Here is a 22,952-nt window from a genome sequence, read left to right on the forward strand (position 1 = left end):
TAAAAGCTCTTGAAGATTCCCTGTAAGTATCCCCTTGGTATTTGTAATTGATGCAATTTTCAATTTGCTGCTAATGCATGATGATGGCAATGTAAATGAATCCAGACTAAAGCAGGTGATAAGTTAGACATCATTTAGTTTAAAGCCATTGATTTCAGTGATCCAGAAATTCTGTCTCTCCTTTTTAGTTCATACTTATAAGAAGAAAGGGTTCAAATTCCCTTTTGCCTCTATGCTATCTTTAGAGGAGCTGCAGTAGTGCAGCAGGTTAAAACGCTAAGCTGCAGAACTTGCTGATTGGAAGGTTGGCAGTTCAAATCTGTGGACAGGGTGAGCTCCTGTCCACAGCTCCAGCTGTTGTTAGCTCCAGCTTCTGCCAACTTAGCAGTTTGAAAGCATGCAAATGTGAGTAGATCAATAGGTACCACTCCGATGGGAAGGTAACAGTGCTCCCACATGACCTTGGAGGTGTCTATGGACAATGCCAGCTCTTCAGCTTAGAAATGGAGATGAGCACCAACCCCCAGAGTCAGACACAATTAGACTTAATGTCAAGGGGAAACCATTACCTCATCCTAGCTTTATGATGAGATTTTCAAAATTATATAACTTATGGTAATTGCACTATACTTGCAGTACTAGCTGCAAAGTACAATACGTCCAAGCCTAATTTTTCACATTCTCCTGTTATTAAGAGTCAAATTATTCATTTTGGCGTTATTTGGTGTTCTGTGAATGCAGATATTAAAGTGTCTGAGTAAGGATTTCTATTTGAAAGAACCAGGTCTCTTGTAATATACTGTATCATAGTACATCGTCTTGTTTAATTATTTTATATTTACTAGGATATACTATCCTTATATTTAAGAACTGGATCAAAATAGGTAGTTACATTGTAAATATCACTCCTTACAGGCTATTTACACATCTCTATCAACACATTGCGGCCTTGGCATTTGCTGTAATGGAGACCAATGAAAACCAACAACTCTTACCCAATGTCACCCTGGGTTTCCACATCTATAACAATGGTTATAGTGGAACTGGCTCCTACCTTGCTGCAATGGAACTGTTGTCCAGACGCCACAGGTTCACCCCCAATTACAAATGTAACAGTGAGAATCTCCCAGCAGCGGTGATTGTGGGGCCCAACGCTGACTATAGTCTTGACTTGGCAACCGTCTTCTGCATATACAAGATGTCACAAGTAAGATATGTGTACAAAACACAGGGATTTAACAATCCATTAAAGCCTGGACTATCCTGTGAGTTTGTAGATTTCCAATAGAGAAAAGTTTTGTATTTCAATATAACATAGTTGAATGTGTTTGGTCTAGCATCCTCATTGGTTTGTTCCATTGCCTTATACATGTGTTTCCCTCTTCATATTTCAGCTGTCCAACATATAGCAAATAGCTAGCTAATGCCTACATACTCTAAGGCACCAGGTAAGAGCTGTTCAACAGTGGAATATGCTGCCTTGGATGGCAGTAGAGTCTCCTCTGGAGGTTTTTAACAGAGACTGGATGGCCATCTATTGAAAGTGCTTAGATTCAGTATTCCTGCATGGCAGAGAATGGCACGAATGGCCCTTGCGGTGTCTTCTAGCTGTATGATTTTATGAGTTTGGAACATAAGTAGTATACACATGTCTATGATGTTTTTGTATGGTATTGATCTGTTCTTTTACTTTTCTCTAAACTCCTTTGAGTCCCTATACTGGAAATATCATTAATACTATTGTCAATACTAATGCTTGTGAAATGTTGAAACCTTTTTGGTTCATCCATACAAAATATAAAAACAAGGTGTTCTTGATCACTTCTCAAAGACAAATAATTTGTGACCTGTTGTGCATAACTAAGTTTATAACAGTGTTTCTGGGAAAGGTAACTGATACAAATAGTCCAGATCTTTTGGCAAGATTCGGAACATATTATGTTTTCATTTATCTTGCAATGCTTTGAATTACTTAGTTTGAACTAAATAGTTTTCCCATTCAATATTTTCAGAAATGAGAAACATTGTACATGGAATGATGTACGTCAAATTAGCATTTGTGTATCTATCTCTGTGTGTCTCTGTAACACAAAGCCAGCCCTCCATTCTGCAGAGTCTGTATCCCCTGATTCTACCATTCACAAATTTAAAATACTCCTCTCCACATCCAAACAACAAGATTTGTTTCCATTTTATATAAGAAATACCATTTTCTTATTCCACTGTATATAATGAGACATAAGCATATATGGATTTTGGTATCCACTGGGTCTTGAGACCAAAGCACAGCAGAAACCAAAGGCCACTCATGATTCTATCCTATTTTGAGAAACAAACATATACATTGGATTGCTGTGAGGTTTCCAGGCTGTATGGCCATGTGAGGTCCTCACAACCTCTGAGGATGCCTACCATAGATGTGGGCGAAACGCCAGGAGAGAATGCTTCTGGAACATAAAACCCAGTCGCATCAGCACTGGAAAGACATGTAGGATACCAGACAAGATTTCATTTTTCTCTCTTTCTCTTTCTTTCTGATGGATGTTTTACCCACTTGATTCAACCCAAAAGCAAATTTTCAAAAATAATTTTTAAACTCAAAGGCTAGATCACCAGATGTGCAGCAGGAATAGGACTAATCTGTCTTGTGTTCTGGGGTAGATAGACACACCACATGCTATTCATGAACATCTGAAATTCTGGACAGGGTAACAGAGGTGAAAACAGTCTTTCAGATACACTATTTAAAAAGAGCTTATGTAAACCCTAGCATTCTCAATGTGAGTGTGGCCACAAACATGAAGTTAGATCAGTTGGTTGACATTTCTAATCATCTTGCATTATTTTTCAGGATCATTGGCCTGCACTGTAGATGCTACTTGTACTATGGACATTTCACATGGGCGGATATCTTGTTATTTCTTTATACTGACTAAAGCTAATTGGAGACCATATGTTCCCCACTCTAATATAAAATCAGTTTGAACAAAAATTGTGTTTTAACAAAAGTATCATAAAAATTCCTTTGCATCAACAGAAATAAAAAAAAACAATATCCCATCATTCTAATACAATAGTTGAAGAAATTAGAAACTTTTGATTCAGATTTCATTGTTATTCATGCTTGATTTCACTTCCGTACCTCTCTCTTTTTTATATTTATTTTTAGCTTATCTTTGGATCATATCCTCTAGCAAATAATCAAGTCCAGGATATTTACTTCCATCATATGTTCCCAAACATTGGTTATCAGTATGAAGGACTTGTCCAGTTACTCTTGCATTTCAACTGGCTGTGGATTGGGGTGGTTTCTATGACAGATGACACTGGAGAGTGGTTTGCACAAAATGTTCTTCCCATGTTTGCTCAGAAAGGCATTTGCCATCACTTCATAAAAAAATTGCCCCTAACTGCCTTTCTTAGTGATGTCATGAGTTCCCAGTTAGAAATTCTTGACATAATTAAAGTTGTTTTTAAAAGTACTGCCAACGTGGTGGTTGTGCATGGTGAAATTCATGCTATTATGACAATGTGGTGGATGGAAATATATGCAGAACAGCTGGATATGCAAATCAGCACAAAAGTGTGGGTTATGACAGCTCAGATGGAGTTTTCATCGCTTCCTATTCAAAGAGGCTGGGGTATACATTTCCTCCATGGGGCTATATCCTTTACAGTTCATTCAAAGGCACTTTCAGGATTCAAACACTTTCTTCAGACAAGAAACCCAGTCTTAGAGAAGGAAGACAAGTTTCTGTGGGCTTTCTGGGAAGAGGCATTTAACTGCTTTTTGTCTGATCGTTTGTTGGGCAAGAAAGATAAGACACCCTGCACTGGGAACGAGAAGCTAGAGACTCTTCCTGCGTCTGTTTTTGAAATGAGCATGACCAGCCATAGCTACAGTGTCTACAATGCTGTCTGTGCAGTTGCACATGCCTTGCAGGCCATGTATTCATCCAGGTTCAAGCGCACTCCAGTGCTGAATGGTGCAAGAAAGGAACTTTGGAAGAGACACCCATGGCAGGTAATCTCACTAATGCACAAAATTTTATTACATGACCAGTACAACAATTTCTTCTTTACTAAATCAGAAGGTGTGTTTTGTATGAAAGCTGGAATATGTACCTCCAGCCGATGTGCTACTTGTTATTTCTTCAAGTTTTCAGCCATTTGAGAGTGTACTGTTTACTTTTGAGTCAAAGCATATTGGATTCTTTTGACCATTTGCGATAATTGTGTTTGGTGTCTTCTTTGTGTATGAAATCAACAAAATGCTATTTCATTTGATACACTTTTGATAAATTATAACATGGAGCTGCACTGCATGAAATTCATTTTATAGCTTTGCATACAACAGGGGTCCCCAAACTTTTTAAACAGGGGGCCAGTTCATGATCCTTCAGACTGTTGGAGGGCCAGACTATAGTTGGCCACTGAGCAATAATTAATAATAACAACAACAACAACAATAAAAAAGAGGGTTGGAAGAGACCCTTTGGACCATTGAGTCCAATCCCCTTCTGCCTTTGTGCACCGAAAGCACAAGCAAAGCACCCCTGACAGATGGCCACCCAGCCTCAATGTTAATAATAATAGTAACAACAACAACAACAACAACAATAAAGAGGGTTGGAAGAGACCCCTTGGACCATTTAGTCCAACCCCCTTCTGCCTCTGCGCACCAAAAGCACAAGCAAAGCATCCCTGACAGATGGCCACCCAGCCTCAATGTTAATAATAATAATAATACAGTAATAATAATAATAATAATAATAATAATAATAATAATAATAAGGGTTGTAAGAGAAGAAGAGACCCCTTGGATCATTTAGCCCAACCCCCTTTTGCCCTTGTGCCATGGGGGCTGGATAAATGGCTTCGATGGGCCGCATTCGGCCCCCGGGCCTTAGTTTGGGGACCCCTGGCATACAACATAGACCAATGTATTGTTGAAGGCTTTCATGGTGCAAATCACTGGGTTGCTGTGAGTCTTTCGGGCTGTATGGCCATGTTCCATAGCCATACAGTCCGAAAGACTCACAGCAACCCAGCATAAACCAACTCAGTATCCCTCAAAATAGTACCATCCAAATTACTGGGCATAACGCTTTTAAAGGGCGAGAAATTAAGTTAGAAATCTGGGTCTTTGTATGACTTCTTATATATGTGAGGAAGAAGAATTGGTGTCTTGGCATCTATATTCAGCAACGGACTACTGTGACATTACTGCACGGGAGGGGGAGGCTGGAAATGTGGCCATTGTACATTGGTCTTATCCTCATTGGAACAAATGTGAAATGGGAGTCAATGTGAAATGGTGCTGTTATGAATTGGAACACCAGCAAGAGAGTGCTGATGGACACTGATTGGTAGAAGGTGATAGAGCCTGATAGTGAGAAGCATTATCCCTTTGAGATAGATATTTTATCTTTCTATGCATCTCTCCATCAATTCCTTCCTATTCTTATTTAGCTCCATCAGTATCTGAGAAGAGTTGCATTTAACAATAGCGCTGGAGAAGAAGTTTCCTTCGACCAAAATGGAGAATTATTAGTGGGATTTGATATTATCAACTGGGTCACATTTCCAAATAAATCTTTTGTTAGAATAAAAATTGGGACAACTGAACCTCAGGCTCTAACAGGCAGAAAACTCACAATTCAAGATGATTCCATTGTGTGGCCCAGCATTTTCAAACAAGTAAGTTCACTTCCAGAGTTAATCCAGATATCTTAAATGGTGAACATCTTGAGCCTGACGTTCCATTGATATTATCAACTGGGTCACATTCCCAAATCAGTCTTTTGTTAGGATAAAAGTTGGTACAATGGAACATCAGGCTCATGTAGACAAGATGTTCACAATTCAACTTGATGCTTTTTTGTTAGAACAGATGTCTCTTAGTCATAAATATGATGGGGAAGAAATTTGACAATTGCACTAAACTAAACGTTATGATAAAAGAATTATTTGGTAGTGGAAAAAAAGGAATATCTTTCTTAGTAAAGATAAAATGATGGCAGTCATGGCAAAATGTTAAGTTCATGGTGGACCAAGTCCTGCCTCACATATGAGAAGTTTAGTACTACATATTCACAACTCTGCATCTCTTTAATACTTGCAGATACCTTTCAACTGCTTCTATGCACAGGTTTGTTCATAAAGGTATATAAAAATACAATTCAGGTTAGGTAAAGGTAACGGTTTCCCCTGACGTTAAGTCCAGTCATGTCTGGACTTAACTTAACAAAATCCAAATTATAAATAGCAACATGAAAAAAACCTAGGAGACATGAATCATTTTCGATGCTGAAAACCACCTTGGACCCTTTGCTGGAAGAACATCAGAATATAAATTAAAAAATAAATACCTAATTTTAACAATGTTCAGAGGATCTCATGATTCCCATTTCCGACCTACCGTAAATCATTGTTCATTCCAACTTAAATAGTTCCATTGAATCTATGACATTTACAAGAGATCAAGTTAACACTGATTCAGCATTATCTACCCTATTTGAGACTACCCATTGAAATTTATATGACAACTAATCAAAACAAACTTAAGTATTGCAATTTCGTAAATTCTTTGGCCTGGAGCACCAGAATTAATCAAAGCCTTTATATAGAAGCAATAAATTGGAATGATTTGTCTACGGTAAAGCAGATAAATAGGGGGAATCAGGTTCATGAGATGAATGTACAACATAGTACAATGTAGTAAAACAACACATCTTTCAAGGGTGGCTATTGCACCAGTTTAAATCTCTCTTGCAAACATGCCCTCTCTCTGCCAACATTATCCGTGGCTAGCATAGTGAGTTAAACCACCAGCTACAGAAGATCTTGCTGACTGGAAGGTTGGCAGATCAAGCTATGGGTCGGGATGAGCTCCCACCGTCAGCCCCAGCTTCTGCTTACCTAGCAGTACAAAACAACAATGTGAGTGGATAAATAGGTACCGCTTTGGTGGGGAGGTAAAAGGCACCCCTAAAATACATGCTGGCAATTCGATCAGGAAAGGCACCATGGATGACATGTTCCTTGGTGTAGAAAATGAAACAACAGCACCTCCCCATGGCCAAGTCGAGCACAGCCTCCAGGTGCCATAGATGAAAAAAAGAGGGAAGCCTTGCCTTTGTTTATGTATTGTTTCTCTTTGTCAATTGTATATCCGCATTGAATTGTTCACCAGATATGTACCTGTAATTCACTCTTAGTTCCCTCATGGAGATAGAGTGGAATAAAAATAAAGCATATTGTTATTATATTATTATGTTATATTATCTACATATTAGTAGAATAAGGTTATTATGTCAAATTACTTGGTGTTCATTGATGCAATATTTCACACTATTTTCCTATTCTAGAACTAAGCAATCTTTAACTTCTGTCTTTTTGTTGTTTGTTTATTTGTTTTCTTTTTAAATGGACAGACATTACCTCTTTCTAGGTGCAATGATAAATGCCGGTTGGGATTTAGTAAAAGAAAGAAGGAAGGAGAAACATTTTGCTGTTATGATTGCATTCCATGTCCAGAGGGAAAGATTTCAAACCTGACAGGTAGGAAACATAATATTCTATATTGATCAGTAGAATCAGGTATCATATGTCCATTCCAGAAACTTGATTCTCAAAAGATGGCTGATAGGAAAATGCTCTCTGGTTATTACCAGTTAGCTATATCTGATGTGGCATATGGATTGTGTAGGTAGGTACAGGGTTAACCCTTGCATATTTCCTGATTTTCCATGTGTTCTCAACTGTGACTGGGTACACATGTGCTACATCTAGGTATGTTCTCAGTGGAGCACAAATGTGATCTCGTAGTGTTGTGGTTGTCCTGGCAAAAGTGGGGCAAGTAGACCACAACTTGATTATTTCTTTTTTTTCATAATAGTTTTTATTTATTTCTTGTAAGTATAGATACGTAGATAAGTATTGATTATTTCTCATATTTCGGTACTCTTCCGAAGAGGCTGCAAAAATTGCAAATTCTACCACTCTGAAAAGTCATTGACACCTGCATTTACTAAGAGTCCATTTGTAGAGCCATCTCAATGTGTAGGCTTGCACCGTGAAAAGTATAAAATTAGAATTTGTAGTTTGAGTCTTTCGTAGAGAAGCCTAAAGACTTTGTAAAACTATACCTCCTAGAAATCCATAACACTGAACCATAGTGCTGTCACATTGCACTAATTCTACTGTCTGTATGAACCCTTAGTCAGTGGAGATGAGTTTTCTTTCTACACGTTGGACCCTGGATTTGGGAACATACTTGATTATACTTTTTGCAAATAGAATGAATTTCAAAGGATATTGGCTTGGTTTTCAGCTACTGAAACAGTTTGGCTCAAAACACAAGACTTCCAATAAGCAGGATTTCAGATTATTTGGCCAAAGGTAAAGCTTTCTTTTGTTTTACAGACACTGATAAATGCTTTGATTGTCCTGGATATCAGTATCCAAATGATGACAAGGATGGATGTCTCCCCAAAGAAATCACCTTCTTATCTTTTGGAGAACCCCTGGGGATCATTGTCACTGTGTTTGCTCTCAAATTTTCTCTCATTACCGTCTTCATTCTAGGCATCTTTATGAAGTACAAGGACACTCCTATTGTCAAAGCAAACAATAAGGACATCACCTACATTCTCCTCGTCTCCCTCTTGCTTTCCTTTCTTTGTGTTCTGCTATTCACTGGCCGACCTGGGAAGGTGGCCTGCCTCCTTCAACTAACTGCTTTTGGCATGATTTTCTCAGTGGCACTTTCTTCCATTTTAGCCAAAACCATCACTGTCATTCTGGCTTTCGTAGCCACCAAGCCAGGGTCCAGGGTAAGGCAGTGGATGGGGAAGAGATTGGCATATTCCATTGTTCTTTCTTGCTCCTTTTTTCAAGCTACTATTTGTAGCATCTGGCTGATCACCTCTCCTCCATTCCCAGACCTTGACATGTACTCAGTGGCTCAAACAATTGTATTCAAATGCAATGAAGGCTCAAGCGGTATGCTTTATGCCCTTTTGGGTTTCCTGGGTTTCCTTGCTCTTGTCAGTCTCACTTTGGCTTTCTTAGCCAGGAAGTTACCTGACAGTTTTAATGAGGCCAAGTTTATCACCTTCAGCATGTTGGTCTTTTGCAGTGTTTGGCTGTGCTTCATTCAGGGCCGGCCCCACTATTGAGGCACCTGACGCCGCCGCCTCGGGCGCAGGCCCGGGGGGGCGCCGTCAGGCTGGGCGGGAGGCGGGGCACCGCCCTGACGGTGCCCCGCCTCCCGCCCAGTGCGCCCTGGCCCGTCTGGCCTTTTCTAGCTGGCCAGAATGCAGCGGAAGTCCCTGCAGGCCGCAATCGTGGCCTACAGGGACCTCCGCTGCAGTCTGGCCTGCTAGGAAAGGCCAGACGGGCGAGCGGGAGTAGCGGAGGCGGAGCCAGCTCTGACGCCGCTCCCCCCCCGCCCAGCGTGCCTTGGCCCCGCCTCCCACGCAGCGTGGGAGGCGGGGCCAGGGCACGCTGGGCGGGGGGGCGGCGCCAGAGCTGGCCCCGCTTTCAGGCTACTCCCGCTCGCCCGTCTGGCCTTTCCTAGCAGGCCAGAAAGCAGCGGAGGTCCCTCCAGGCCGCAATCGCGGCCTGGAGGGACCTCCGCTGCTTTCTGGCCTGCTAGGAAAGGCCAGACGGGCGAGCGGGAGTAGCGGAGGCGGAGCCAGCTCTGACGCCGCTCCCCCCCCCGCCCAGCGTGCCTTGGCCCCGCCTCCCACGCAGCGTGGGAGCCGGGGCCAGGGCACGCTGGGCGGGGGGGCGGCGCCAGAGCTGGCCCCGCTTTCACGCTACTCCCGCTCGCCCATCTGGCCTTTCCTAGCAGGCCAGAAAGCAGCGGAGGTCCCTCCAGGCCGCGATTGCGGCCTGGAGGGACCTCCGCTGCTTTCTGGCCTGCTAGAAAAGGCCAGACGGGCAAGCGGGAGTAGCGTGGGAGGCGGGGCCAACTCTGGCCCCGCCCCCCCACCCAGCGTGCCCTGGCCCCGCCTCCCACGCTGCGTGGGAGGCGGGGCCAAGGCACGCTGGGCGGGGGGGGGCCAACTGTGGCCCTGCCCCCCTCACTAATCGCCCTGGCCCCGCCTCCCACGCAGCGTGGGAGGCGGGGCCAGGGCACGCTGGGCGGGGCCAGGGCGCGGGAGGTGGGGCCGGTGGCGGGGGCGCTTTTCAGCACCCCCGCTTCCCATTAAAAAATATCTCCGGCCGGCCCCGGCTTCATTCCAACATATTTGAGCACGAAGGGCAAAAATATGGTGGCTGTGGAGATTTTCTCTATCTTGGCTTCCAGCTTTGGTTTATTGGGCTGTATCTTCTCACCAAAATGCTACATTATTTTAATGAAGCCTGAGCTGAACACCAAGGAACAACTAACAAAAAGAAGGAATTAATCACTCACGTATCTTTCAAATACTGGTTTATCCCATTCTGCTTACTAGTGCATTATTAGGAATTAGACTTGCATTTTTACAAGATAATTGTCTCAGTTGAAAGGGACTTGCTTAGCATATCTACATGATTCAAAATGACAGAGCCTTTTCACGTAGGGCATTTTAATAATTGTTCAGAAATCTCCAGAGCTTTGACAACTCTCAAGGTTTCTGGATAGCTTGGCCACTCACCATGTTCTATAGAAGGGAATCCTTATCACATTTGCAGATAGTACAAAATTGGAAAGGGGTGACTAAAACATTGGAAGAACAGAAGAAGATATAGAAATTGGACAGGTGTACACATAACAACAACACCAGCAGAACAACAATATCATCATCAACAACAACAACAATAGCAATAGTAATAATAATAACTTTATTCTTATATCCTGCCACCATCTCCCCGAAGGGTCTCAGGGTGGCCTATAAGTAGGACCAAGTCCAATAATAACAGAGTATAACTAAATAAAACAGTTAAAAAGGCTGATAAACATATAACAAGCTAATTAAACAATTCAAACAATAAAGTATAAGAACATCATAAAAAACAAAACTAGTATCAATAACCAAAACCAGGGCTATAGTGGACAGCCAAGATTAGCAAGGGTGGGGGCTGGGCAAAAATAGATTGTAAGGCCAGGTCTGGAGATAAAGTGCTGAGTTCAATATGACAGTGGGTCTGGGCAGTCATAGAGAGGGGTCTAATAATTTGCAAATGCGTATTGGAATATCCATGTTTTAAGGTCCCTACTGAAGGTAGACAGAGTGGGTGCTAGTCTAATCTCCCTGGGGATAGAGTTCCAGAAGGCCCTCTGTCTCGTCTCCACCAACTGTGCTTGTGATGGTGGTGGGAGCGAGAGAAGGGCCTCCCCAGAAGATCTGTGCCAGTTTGCAAAAGTAAATGTGGTCGCAAAGATAAGCAGGACCTGAACCGTTTAGGGCTTTGGAAGTGATAATCTGCACTTTGAATTGGGACTGGAAATTTATTGGCGACCAATGGAGCTGTTTTAATAGGGGTGCCGTACATGTGTTCAAGGGTAGAATTGAGCATCTTGACTTAGAAATTCAGAATGCGGTCCAGATCAGATTGATCACCACACTAACTGGGATGTAATATATTTTGAATCAAAATCAATTGGTAAAGATCAACGGACCTTGGGAATAATAAAATAGTCTATGTGTTATGATCTATATTTCCAGTGCTGGATCATTTTAAAGGAATAAGTAATTTCACATAACAGCATGGTATAGTGGGTGGGATGTTGGATCAGGATTCTGGGACATTGAAGTTCAAAGCATAAAAAAACCAAAGAATGATCTTGGGTGAGACTTGAACTTTAGGAAGAAATTCCTGACCATAAGAGTTGTTCAGCAAGTGAGTTTTCCTTGGAGTTTGGTGGAAGCTCCTTTCTTGGAAGCTTTTAAACAGAGGCTGCATGACTATCTGTCAGAGGTACTTTGTGCTTTTTCTGCATGGCAAGGAGTTGGACTAGATGGCCCATGTGGTTTCTTCTAACTCTATTATAATTCTAGAAGATACATGCTCTCAGACTTAGAGAAGACAATGCTCTGAAGAAATCTTGCTAAGAAAATCTTGATAAGGGTTTACTTTAGGGTTAGAAATGACTTTAAAGAACAAGAACAAATTGGGACCTCAGCCTTCAGAATTCCCGATTGTTGGCAAACTGGATGAAATTTATGGACGCTGAAGACCTAAACAGCGGGAGGACCAAGTATAACAACCATTGCCATATACCTCATTTGTTGTTGTTGTTCGTGCAAGTCATTTCCTATTCATATTGACCCTAACTTTTTTGTCATTTTTTGTGACAAATCTTGCCAATAGAACCTTGAGATACATTTACTTTAGGATCTCATCACCGTAACATTCAGTAAAGCATTATCAGTATGCACCCATTGTTTTTAAGGGCTGGATGCATACTGCGTTCATATGGGATGTATACAACCTCCATCACATCTGGTCTATACCTTTTGAAAATACAGAGATTTGATTCATCACCACACAGAAGACTGGCTTCTTCCAATCCATTTGAACACCTCCCTACTATAATTTTGATACAGTGACATAGCCTGGAAATCCCAAACTACCATTTTTTGGGAGAATTTTGAAGACCTTGCATCTGAACTGTAATAAGTTTATCTGATCACTACCCTTTGGCACGATACAATGGAGAAAAGTCATTGTGCAGATTTCAGTATAAATTAAGAAACATTAGTCTGTTTCTGAGACCTTTCGCAGACGCATTCCAATAGGTTGTTGATGAAAATAAATAAATGTCATGTGATAGGACCCATTGAGAATCACATGCAAAGGGATTAAAAAATTGAGTATAAACCAGTGTGGTAAAGTCCTTAGAGTCACTGTAAGTCAAAACATTTGAAGGTACTCAATGGGAAGTTTATCTGCTGGAATCTAAACTTTGGAAGTTTCTTTCATTACAAATATTTGGACCCAGATCTGAGCTTGGAAAAGTTGCTTTTTGGGCTACAGCTTCCAAAATACCCAAGGCAGTATGACTATTGGATATGCTGAGTGAATATTCTGAGAGTTTTACTCTGAGCAGAAACATTTTTCCAGGTTCTGGTCCAGATTTGATTCCTACAGTAGAGGAGAGGGGGGAATTTTAAAGTTTCTTTTGTAGGAAGTTTCCCTCCTCTCTCAATTGTTTTTTTGCTCTTACTTTGACTAAGTCAAGGCACGATGAACATGTTTTTCTTTGAAATGGCACAATGAACAAACAAAACTGAGAAATTAACTATCCTGTTATTATCAAAACTGAGTACTCAACTATCCTGTTATTATCAAACCAGTCATAATTATGTCTGATGATTCTCTTTACACAGACGAGATCAAATGATTTTGTGAAAAATATGAATCAGGGATATTAATATATGGGGTAGCATCTGGAGCTAAGTATATGGATTCCCAAGATGAGCCCTTCTAATGTGGTCGTATCTGTGATGAGGTTGGTTTTCATGCTAGTTCTGCTGCTGCCCAAGGTCTTAGGCAAGACTCCACTTACTCAGTGTTCAATCCAAGGAGCTTATCCTTTTGTTCACCAATATTATCACTCAGGGCACTTTATCACTGCTGCTATTTTGTCTCAGGTCCACTTATTTTCAAATGCTGAAAATTTTGAAAAGCGTCCATCTCATGAACTTGATGACTATTTGTAAGTAGTTTCATTTTCTAACCATATCATATCATTGGTAATGCACATGGTTCCAGATTTGACCTAGGATTATGTCCATTATTGCTGATTCAACTGTTAGTATGGTTAACAACTTCAATGACGTAGTTAGTAGAGATGTGCATGAAAAAAAATTTCTTTCGTTCCTTCGTGCTATTGTTTGCTTCGACCGTCGACTATTAAACAGTCCATTTAAGTGTTTTGAGATTGTAGCCACATTAAGTTTCTACATTTCTGTAATTATTCTATTTATTTCTCTTTTGTGGTTCCATGCAAAACAACAATTAGTACTGAGTTTAACTATTTTAATACATTAACATCAGAATAATGAAGAGTCTGTGAAGCAGCGTGTCAAAAATATAATATTATGTGTTTTTAAAAATGACATAATCTTAATACTATATAAAAAGTGACATAATAGGTCCCGCCTGGGGAGAAGAGCAGTATATAAAATAAATAAATAAATAATATTGAACTTTAAAAGCCCAATAGCATGAACAGTGTGAAAAGGAAAGGAAGAGCCTGTTTCACCCCCACCAGCTTGGTTTTTCAGAGTCTGGGCTGAGCTATTAAAAAGATATTGTCTTCAGTACATAACAATGTATATACCATACATTAGGACTTTCAACTGTAAAATAAAAATCACAGACAAGCTCCTATGGAAGAATGCTGTATGGTATATATCTGATTCCATATCATTCAGTTTTCCTTCTGTTTCTTTCAATTGTGTCCAGAAACCCATTATGATATTGGTCTAAGGCAGTGGTTCTCAACCTGTGGGTCTCCAGGTGTTTTGGCTTACAAATCCCAGTAATCCCAGCCAGTTTACCAGTTGTTAGGATTTCTGGGAGTTGATGGCCAAAACATTTGAGGACGCACAGGCTGAGAACCACTGGCACTAAACAAAATTCAGCCTTATTAATTAAGAGCATCCAAATCTGATTGATCTTCTATCTAGTAGCATTGCACTAGAAGTTGAGCTCCTGTTCAGTCAAACCAGATTGTCAGGTCTAGGTGCCTCACTTCACATATTTCTTCATACATTTTTCAGAATGCAGGCATACCAGTGAACATTTTTTTTCTATATATAAAGGAGAAATGGAGTGAATCCCTGATCTAAAGAACATATACTCTTCAACAATATCTGATATTCATTTTAGGCTAATGCCACAACTCTACCAACATGTTGCAGCCTTGGAATTTGCTATGAAGGAGGTCAATGAAAATGAGCAAGTCTTGCCTAACATGTCGCTGGGTTTTCACATCTATAATAGTCATTTCAGTTCAAGCTGGACATATCGTGCTTCAATGGAAATTCTCTCCAGGCGGGGTAGATTCCTCCCAAACTACAAATGTGATATTGAGACTCTGCCAGTAGCAGTCATTGGAGGACTTAATGATGAATTCTGCTTGGACATGGCAAGTGTCCTGAGTGTGTACAAAATGCCACAGGTGAGATGTGTTCCTAAAACAAGCCTTAAATACATTGAGGCAATGAATTTATCCAAATCTAAAGGCTAAACAATAAAGATTATTGGCTACAGATACATATTAGAATAATTGGTTCTTCATCCTTCTTGAATAGGAGGCATGAGATGTTTAGGAGACATACAGTAATTTCCACAGGTTTCTAATTTTGTTACTTTAACATATATAAAGAAATGAAATTCAACTATCCTGGTTAGTACTATGTTCCCCTCTCCACACAAAAAATAATGAAATCTGAATTCAAGTTTAGTTTCTCTTTTCTATCAATGTACTTCTCATCTTTTCTTCCCTCAAAAATCTATATATTATCTTTAGATAATTTATGGCTCTCCTCCTGTCACAACGGATGACAACATTCAAACTACTTTTCTCCATTGGATGTTGCCACGGGAGACTGATCAATATGATGGGATTCTCCAGTTACTCCTACATTTCAACTGGGTATGGATTGGGGTGCTTTCCCACAGTGACAATCCTGGAGAAAGATTTGTACAAAATGTTCTCCTTGAATTTTCCAAGAGAGGCATTTGCCTTGCTTTTATGGAAATATTCCCCATCATGACATATTCTACTGGGTTTGAAAACATGGTAAAGAAAGGTATTGCAGCACTTGACATTGTTATGAGAAGCACTGCCAATGTTGTGATTGTGTACTGTAAAATTCAAACCCTTATGACCATGAGAATGGCACCCTTCATTGCAGAAGCAGAGGGTTTAACTCTGCAAACCAATTCAAAAGTCTGGATTCTAACAGCCCAAATGGAATTCACCTCATTATCGTGGCAAAGGGACTTCAATATAGATTTCCTCCATGGCGCCATCTCCTTTGCGGTTCACTCAAAGGAACTATTGGGCTTCCAGACTTTTCTTCACATGAAAAATCCTGCCTTGGAAAAAGAAGACAGGTTTTTTAGGATATTCTGGGAAAGCGTGTTCCTTTGTTCTTTTCCTGATGCTTCTGTGGAGGAAGAAGATGTAGAAATTTGCACAGGAGAGGAGAAACTTGAAACACTACCCACATCTCTCTTTGAAATGGGCATGACTGCCCACAGCTATAGTATCTACAATGCCATCTACGCTGTAGCATATGCTTTGCATGCCATGTATTCATCTAGATATAGAGGTAGAGCAATGAGGAATGGCATAAAGCAAAGCTTCTTGAATGAACAACCATATTGGCAGGTAATTTGATTTATGTAGAAGATTTTACTGCAGGTATATGTGGAGCAATAGTTCTTTTACTGTGTGGAAAGCTATCTCATGAAAAAGTCCAAACTACTGTATCTATTAGTGAAACGGGTCTTCTCTGATATGGTCTGTTCCCTGTATATGGAATCTTTTCCCCACTTCTGGGATGGGTTATAGCATATGGGAGGTTTTCAGGAGATAAATTGACCCCTTCTCCAATACAGTTTCCAGTACATGACTTAAATAACCAAGAACTAAGAATATAATGGGTAGAGATGTTCAAGGAAATTCTGCACCACATGTTGTCTGTTCTTTAGGTGTGATTTTATACCATGTACATCATATTCAGGGACTCTATTTTTCCTCCCCTACTTTAGCTTCACCACTTTTTGAGAAGTGTCTCATTTAATAACAGTGCCATGGAAGAAATCGCCTTCAACCAAAAGGGAGAATTGGTGGCTGGATTTGACATTATTAACTGGGTCGTGTTACCCAATATATCCTTCGTTAAAGTAAAAGTTGGAAAGATAAACCCCCAGGCTACCACCCCAGAGAAGAAATTCGCCATTACTGAAAATAACATGGTTTGGCCCAGTAAATTTAATATGGTAAGATCCATATAGGCTGTATCTAGATATTTTTTCAATGTTCACACACAGATACACAAATACATTCCAGCAACATTAGCTATTTAAACATATTGAACCAACTATTATACTGGTCATGGTCTTAGGGGAATCAGATGAATGGAGGACTCCGTAGCCACCACGATTCAAGAAAGATATTGAAAAGTTGGAATGTGTGCAGATTAGGATGACCAAAATGGTAAAAGCTAGGGAAACCAAACCCTTTGATGACTAGTTTTGAAAACTGGTTATGTTTAGTAGAGATGTGTGCAAACTTCGTTTTTATAGTTTCTTCCATGTCTTTCATTTATTCGGAAGCAAGAAACAGAAAGCCCCCCCTCCCCACACCAATCTCAGCTTGACACAAAAGCCTGCTTTCGTGTGGAGCCAAAATTTTGTGCTTGCGCTCTTCTTCCCTTTCTCTTCCTCTCTCCCTCCCTCCCTCGCACCCACAGTGTCCTGAATTCCCTCACGGGAGTCAGCATCAAGGCAAAAGGAACCACCTCCCCTCTAAGCATGTGGATGTGGGTGTATGACTGTGCCTGCACTCGGCTGCATCCAGGCACTGAGAGGTGAGTATGCGCTTTCCAGACCTGCCTGCACCACGCCACACACAGACTTCCTTTCCAGAGAGAGTTTGTGTGTGGTGTGGGGCGTGCAGGCAGGCCTGCAGCTGAGCACCTGCCCAGTCACACATGCCCCACTGCCCACCACACTCTCCATGTTGAAAGGAAGGGGGGCAGTGGTGCCTTCCTGTTGCTTGTTGAGATCTGGATGTGGGGCTGCCTGGCCATGACTCCTGTGAGTTAATGTGGGGCATTGTGGGGAGTGAGGGAGGGAGGGAGAGAGGAGGAAGAGAAGAAGCGCAGTGCCTGCCAGGCAGCCAAACACCTCAGAAAGGGGAGACAGTGGGTGGGAAGCCCCCCCCCCCCATTTTGAGCCGATTTTCATGCCCCCGAAACAAAACAATTGAAAACAATGCTTCCAATTTTGGGAGGCTTTCTGAAAATGGATCGGACCCCACAACAAAAGGCAGAAATGAAATGAGCCAAGCTTTTACTTGAATGCACACCACTAATGTTTAGCCTGGTGTAGGTTGAGAGGAGACACAATAGCCATATCAAATATTTGAAAAGATGAATTGAAGATGAAGCAAGCTTGTTTTCTGCTGCTTCAGAGACTACTCTTTAGCATCTGGCAATGTTTCTGGACATTATTGCAAGTAGCGCTGATAGATGTTGCACAAACGTTCTTTCTGAAAACAAATATTTTATGAGAATAATTCTATGAATGGGACAGTAAGATAGAAACACCTGAATAGTTTTCTTCTGTTCTTTGTCTACAGACACGTCCTCTTTCTCTGTGTAATGAACGATGCCATTTAGGCTATTTAAAGGCCAAGAGAGAAGGGGAGCCGCCCTGTTGTTATGATTGCCTTCTGTGCCGAGGAGGGAAGATTTCAGACAGAAAAGGTAGGAAATGCATTTTGGAGTAGAAAAAGTAGGAAACATATTTTGAAATAACATTTAGAGTGTTCTGGAAGTTTTAGTGTTTGGAAGTGAGTGATAAGATTTTTTTCATGTCAGGAGCGACTTGAGAAAATGCAAGTCGCTTCTGGTGTGAGATAATCGGCCGTCTGCAAGAACGTTGCCCATGGAACACCAGGATGTTTGATGTTTTACCACCCTTCTGGAAGGTATTTCTAGATTTGTTACATATAGGGGAGGTGAGATATCTACTGGCTTCATTGACGCTAAAGGTTGTGGTGCTCTCCATTAGTTATTAACAGGTAACATGAAGGCCTGTATACTCAAAATGGAAACATGGGCATTAGGAAGCAATCTATCCAATGTACTATCCAGTACTCAGAACTTTCCTTCTTCACTTTGAGCCCAAGATTTCCATTGCTTGGAAATATAGCTAATGATAACGTCCTAGCAGTTTGTTAATGTTAAGCCTAGGACATCCTTAAAAATGCTTCATTTCTTTTTTTTCCAGATATGGATTACTGTTTTAATTGTCCTAAAGATCATTATCCAAACAAGAATCGAGATGCATGTCTTCCCAAAGACATCAGCTACCTGACTTACGAAGAGCCCTTGGGGATCAGCTTGGTTATTATTGCTCTTACCCTTTTTTTCATCACAGCTTGGGTGTTTTGGATTTTTCGGAAGCACAGAAACACTCCCATAGTCAAAGCCAACAACCAGAATCTGACCTTCACCCTCCTCATCTCCCTTCTACTCTCCTTCCTTTGCGTTTTTCTGTTTATTGGTCACCCTAAGAAGGTGACATGCCTCCTTCGACAAATGGCCTTTGGACTGATCTTCTCGGTGGCAGTTTCAAGCATATTGGCTAAAACTACCCTTGTAATTGTAGCTTTCATGGCTACCAAGCCAGGCTCCAGGATAAGGAAATGGGTGGGAAGATGGCTGTCTAGCTCTATTGTTTTTTCTTGCTCCCTTATACAAGCTACAATTTGCAGTGTCTGGTTGGCAATCTCTCCCCCATTTCCAGACGTTGATATGCATTCAGTGACTGAAGAAATTGTACTGGAGTGTAATGAAGGCTCCTCTACCATGTTTTACTGTGTCTTGGGCTTCCTAGGTTTCCTTGCCAGTTTTGGCTTCACGGTGGCTTTTTTAGCTAGGAAGTTACCAGACAGTTTTAATGAAGCCAAGTTTATCACTTTCAGCATGTTAATGTTTTGCTGTGTCTGGCTGACCTTTGTTCCATCATATCTGAGTACCAAAGGGAAATACATGGTGGCTGTGGAGATCTTCTCCATCTTGACTTCCAGCGCAGGCTTGCTTGGCTGTATTTTTTCTCCAAAATGTTATGTCATTTTGCTGAGGCCTGATCTTAATAGAAGAGAACAGCTAAAGAAAAGAAACCATCAAAGAATTGAGAAATGTAATTAGATATGACATCAGTTCTCCAGATCATTTTCTTGGTTTTTCAGGGACTTCATCAAGTTAATTTATATCAGCTCTGCTATAACCCTGGGTTTGGGGGCCTGGTGTGTCAAGCTCTAAATGACTGAAGATGACACCAGAAGGCAAGGAACAGAGGTGTTTATCCACCTTAACCAAAGTGGATGTCAGCAGAGTCTGAACTCCAATATCTGACATAAGCACAATTTTGAACTTACAGTTGTATTTATTAGGCATATGCGATCGAGTAAAAAAAGGTTTCAAAAATCATTACAAAATTGGGAGTGCCGGCATTTCATTTCTAAAGTGTTTCTAAAGTATTGCTAGTAAAAATTATGTTACTATAACGGGAATAACGAAATTTCATTACTATTTTGTTATAATAATTGCACACCTGGGGGGCTTCCGGGGCAGCCCCTTTCTCCCTTATTGTTACAGCTATTGTGGTGAAGCGTGCTAGAAAGCTAGAACACATTTAAGATTGTAAAAAAAAAAACCTTCCAAATTTCAGAACATTTCAATCATTTATTGATTTTTGGGGAATTCTTTCATTTCTTTACAAAAATGTTTTTTTAAAAACAAACAAGAGCAATATCCTTGAATTTCTCTACAATTACACAACACAACCACGGCATTATCCCCCCCCCCCCCCCAAGTTTCAGAATGATTAGTACATCCCCTGATTTTGGGGGAAATTTTAAATTTTGTCAAAAAAAATATTTTTAGCTGCTATGGCTGGCTGGAATGGGATGGGTGGGATGCCACACTTGGAGGCCAAGCAACACTTTCCACTGCAGGACCCTCCAAGGGCCCAAAGGGGAAACAAACACTTTGATGGTGTCCCATGCCTGACTGGGGATATATGTTGCAGTTCAACAAACGTTAGAGGTTTTTCTGACAGTGGTTCAGAGGATGAGGAAGATGATGGGTTTCAAAGTAGATTTTAAAGTGAGGAGTCTGTGAATGAACAGAGAGAATTGCAGGCAGATTATCTGTGTTATCCAACAATGTCTGTACATTCCACATTCCAAAGTTCATTTTTCTATTTTGGCTGCAAGATGGTGACCTTTCTGGATGTGGCAGTCCATTCAGGGATAAAAGAGGCAGGCTATGTTTAGAGCACCTTTTCTAGCCCCCCCCCCCCAATCCCGTGTGGGGTGAGCAGAGTGGATCCTAAAAAGGGCTGCTCAGTCATGGATACAGCTGCTGAAGTATTCAACTGCCTCGGACCTTGAGGCAGAACAACTGAATCCGTATCAACCACCCATGTGCCGGTCAGTGACTAGGTGCTTTCAGATTTCACAATCTTGCCCCTGTCACCACTCGCTGATCACCATGAGACTTTTGTTGGTTTTATTTTATTTTTCTTGGAAGACATCTGTGCATGAATTTGATTTATGTGTGGAGATTAGTGCACAACCAATCCACACACAGTCTTCACAGAGTGGTATGATTAACCCGATGACCGATGACGTCCTATCCCTTGCAGCCTTCTTCCGCTTTCACAGCTGTTGTAACATGTACCATGTTATCATTCGCCTGCTCCACTGCTGAGGACTTCAGATTGTGCTTGGTCTGGTTCCTCACCTGCGACCCTGCCGCCCAGGATGACTCTCCTGGATGCACATGACTCTGATGGTTTCGCCCAGATGTTCACTGGAACACGCAAGCCTCCCCACCACGACAAAGTGTCAATCCCTCAAGGGGGAAATTCACAAATATACAAACATTAAAACAGAATTAAGCATCAATTGTATTACAAGTTCACTTACAATCTATAAAAACATACTCAATTAAAGCTAAAAATCACAGTATCCCCTGCCCTGATCTTCAAAATGTTCTTCTTTAAAAGCCTGGCTTTTAGAGATGTGCTTTCGGGACTTACCTTGTTCTGTTTCATGTCCCAGCTTTCATTGAGGCCCTGATCCGTTTTTGTCTGACTTCCTGAAATCGGGAGGTCAGACATTTGTTTTGTTTTGGTTTTTTTTGTTTGTTTCGTTTTCCGGAGGGGGGGGGGGGGTTCCGGCCAAGGCCTCAGCACCAGCCATCACCACTCAAATGCCCTGTAAGGAGCTGGGCAAAGGAAGAGGGCTGGATGGCGCAGGACGACCCAGCCACCCCCAACCTCTGCCCCTCACTGCCAGGCCTGTGTGCCTAGGCCCAAAGCCTGCACTCATAGGCCTGGTGCCCAGGCCTATGGGTGCAAGCTTTGGGCTGGGCCTAGCCAGGCCTTGCAGGGTCTACAGCTGATTGTCGAGAAAGGAGCAGTCCTTACACAGCAATTTTCTGTAGGCCCTGTGAGGCCCGGGTGCTGAGGCCAAAGCCTGCACATGTAGGCCTGGGAGTTTTGGGCCTATGGGAGCAGGCTTGGGGCCTACACACCTTGCAGGGCCTACAGCTGATTGATCTGAAAGGCAGGCTTGGAGCCGTTATCGGCTCCCGCCCACCTTTCGTTTCAAGTCCGTTTTTGTTTCGTTGGGGGTCTTTCTGTTTTGTGCCATCCGAATGGATGACACGAAACAGAAAAACAAATAAAATATATGAGACAAATACTGCGCACCTCTCTACTGAATATCACAGCTTTAGCCTTTCACCAGAAAGACAGAAGAGAGGTGGCCATTTTGGCTTCTCTAGGAAGAAGGGAGTTCCAGAGCTGAGGGGAAGCCACTGAGAAAGAAGGTCCTATTCTCTCTCATTGTGTTGGAGGTGAGACTAAGAGAAGGGCTTCTCCAGAAGACCTCTGGGCCTAGGATGCTTATACAAGGAGATGCGGTTAGCCAAATAGCCTGGACTTGAGCCATATAGGACTTTAAAGGTTGTAACTAGCATTCTGCATTGTGGCCGGAAACATACTGGCAGCCAATGGAGCTGCTGCAACAGGGGGGTTGTCTGCTCCCTGCAGCCAGCCCTACCACTAATTATGCAGTCGAGTTTCCCGCATTTGGGGAAATCGCAGGGGTTAGCACCCTGGCTGCAGCTCTTTGGACAAGCGGAAGTTTCCGAGCACTCTTTAAAGGCAGCCCTATGTAAAGTATATTACAGCCT

General features: G+C 41.7%; 2 protein-coding genes across 2 annotated transcripts; both read left to right on the plus strand.

Moving 5' to 3' along the window:
- Window positions 1-964: 964 nt before the first annotated feature.
- LOC103279574 (vomeronasal type-2 receptor 26) lies at window positions 965-10,418 on the plus strand. Its single transcript, XM_062957080.1, has 5 exons — window positions 965-1,207; window positions 5,473-5,700; window positions 7,437-7,563; window positions 8,428-9,151; window positions 10,241-10,418. The coding sequence occupies exons 1-5, from the start codon at window positions 965-967 to the stop codon at window positions 10,416-10,418; spliced, it is 1,500 nt and encodes a 499-aa protein (XP_062813150.1).
- Window positions 10,419-15,088: 4,670 nt separating this feature from the next.
- Window positions 15,089-20,145, plus strand: LOC100560786 (vomeronasal type-2 receptor 26-like). Its single transcript, XM_062957081.1, has 3 exons — window positions 15,089-15,124; window positions 18,320-18,446; window positions 18,973-20,145. Exons 1-3 carry the CDS (start codon window positions 15,089-15,091, stop codon window positions 19,893-19,895), a joined length of 1,086 nt encoding a protein of 361 aa, XP_062813151.1. The 3' UTR covers window positions 19,896-20,145.
- Window positions 20,146-22,952: the final 2,807 nt, after the last annotated feature.

This window comes from Anolis carolinensis, chromosome 6, assembly GCF_035594765.1.
Source record: "Anolis carolinensis isolate JA03-04 chromosome 6, rAnoCar3.1.pri, whole genome shotgun sequence".
Classification (NCBI taxonomy): domain Eukaryota; kingdom Metazoa; phylum Chordata; class Lepidosauria; order Squamata; family Dactyloidae; genus Anolis; species Anolis carolinensis.

Coding starts and splice junctions, on each gene's coding strand:
- LOC103279574 (XM_062957080.1), top strand. CDS start 965: ATGGAGACCAATGAAAACCAACAACTCTTACCCAATGTCACCCTGGGT. Junction 1,208..5,472: donor GCATATACAAGATGTCACAA/GTAAGATATGTG, acceptor ATTCTTATTTAG/CTCCATCAGTATCTGAGAAG. Junction 5,701..7,436: donor GGCCCAGCATTTTCAAACAA/GTAAGTTCACTT, acceptor TTAAATGGACAG/ACATTACCTCTTTCTAGGTG.
- LOC100560786 (XM_062957081.1), top strand. CDS start 15,089: ATGGCAAGTGTCCTGAGTGTGTACAAAATGCCACAG. Junction 15,125..18,319: donor GTGTGTACAAAATGCCACAG/GTGAGATGTGTT, acceptor CTTTGTCTACAG/ACACGTCCTCTTTCTCTGTG. Junction 18,447..18,972: donor GAAGATTTCAGACAGAAAAG/GTAGGAAATGCA, acceptor TTTTTTTTCCAG/ATATGGATTACTGTTTTAAT.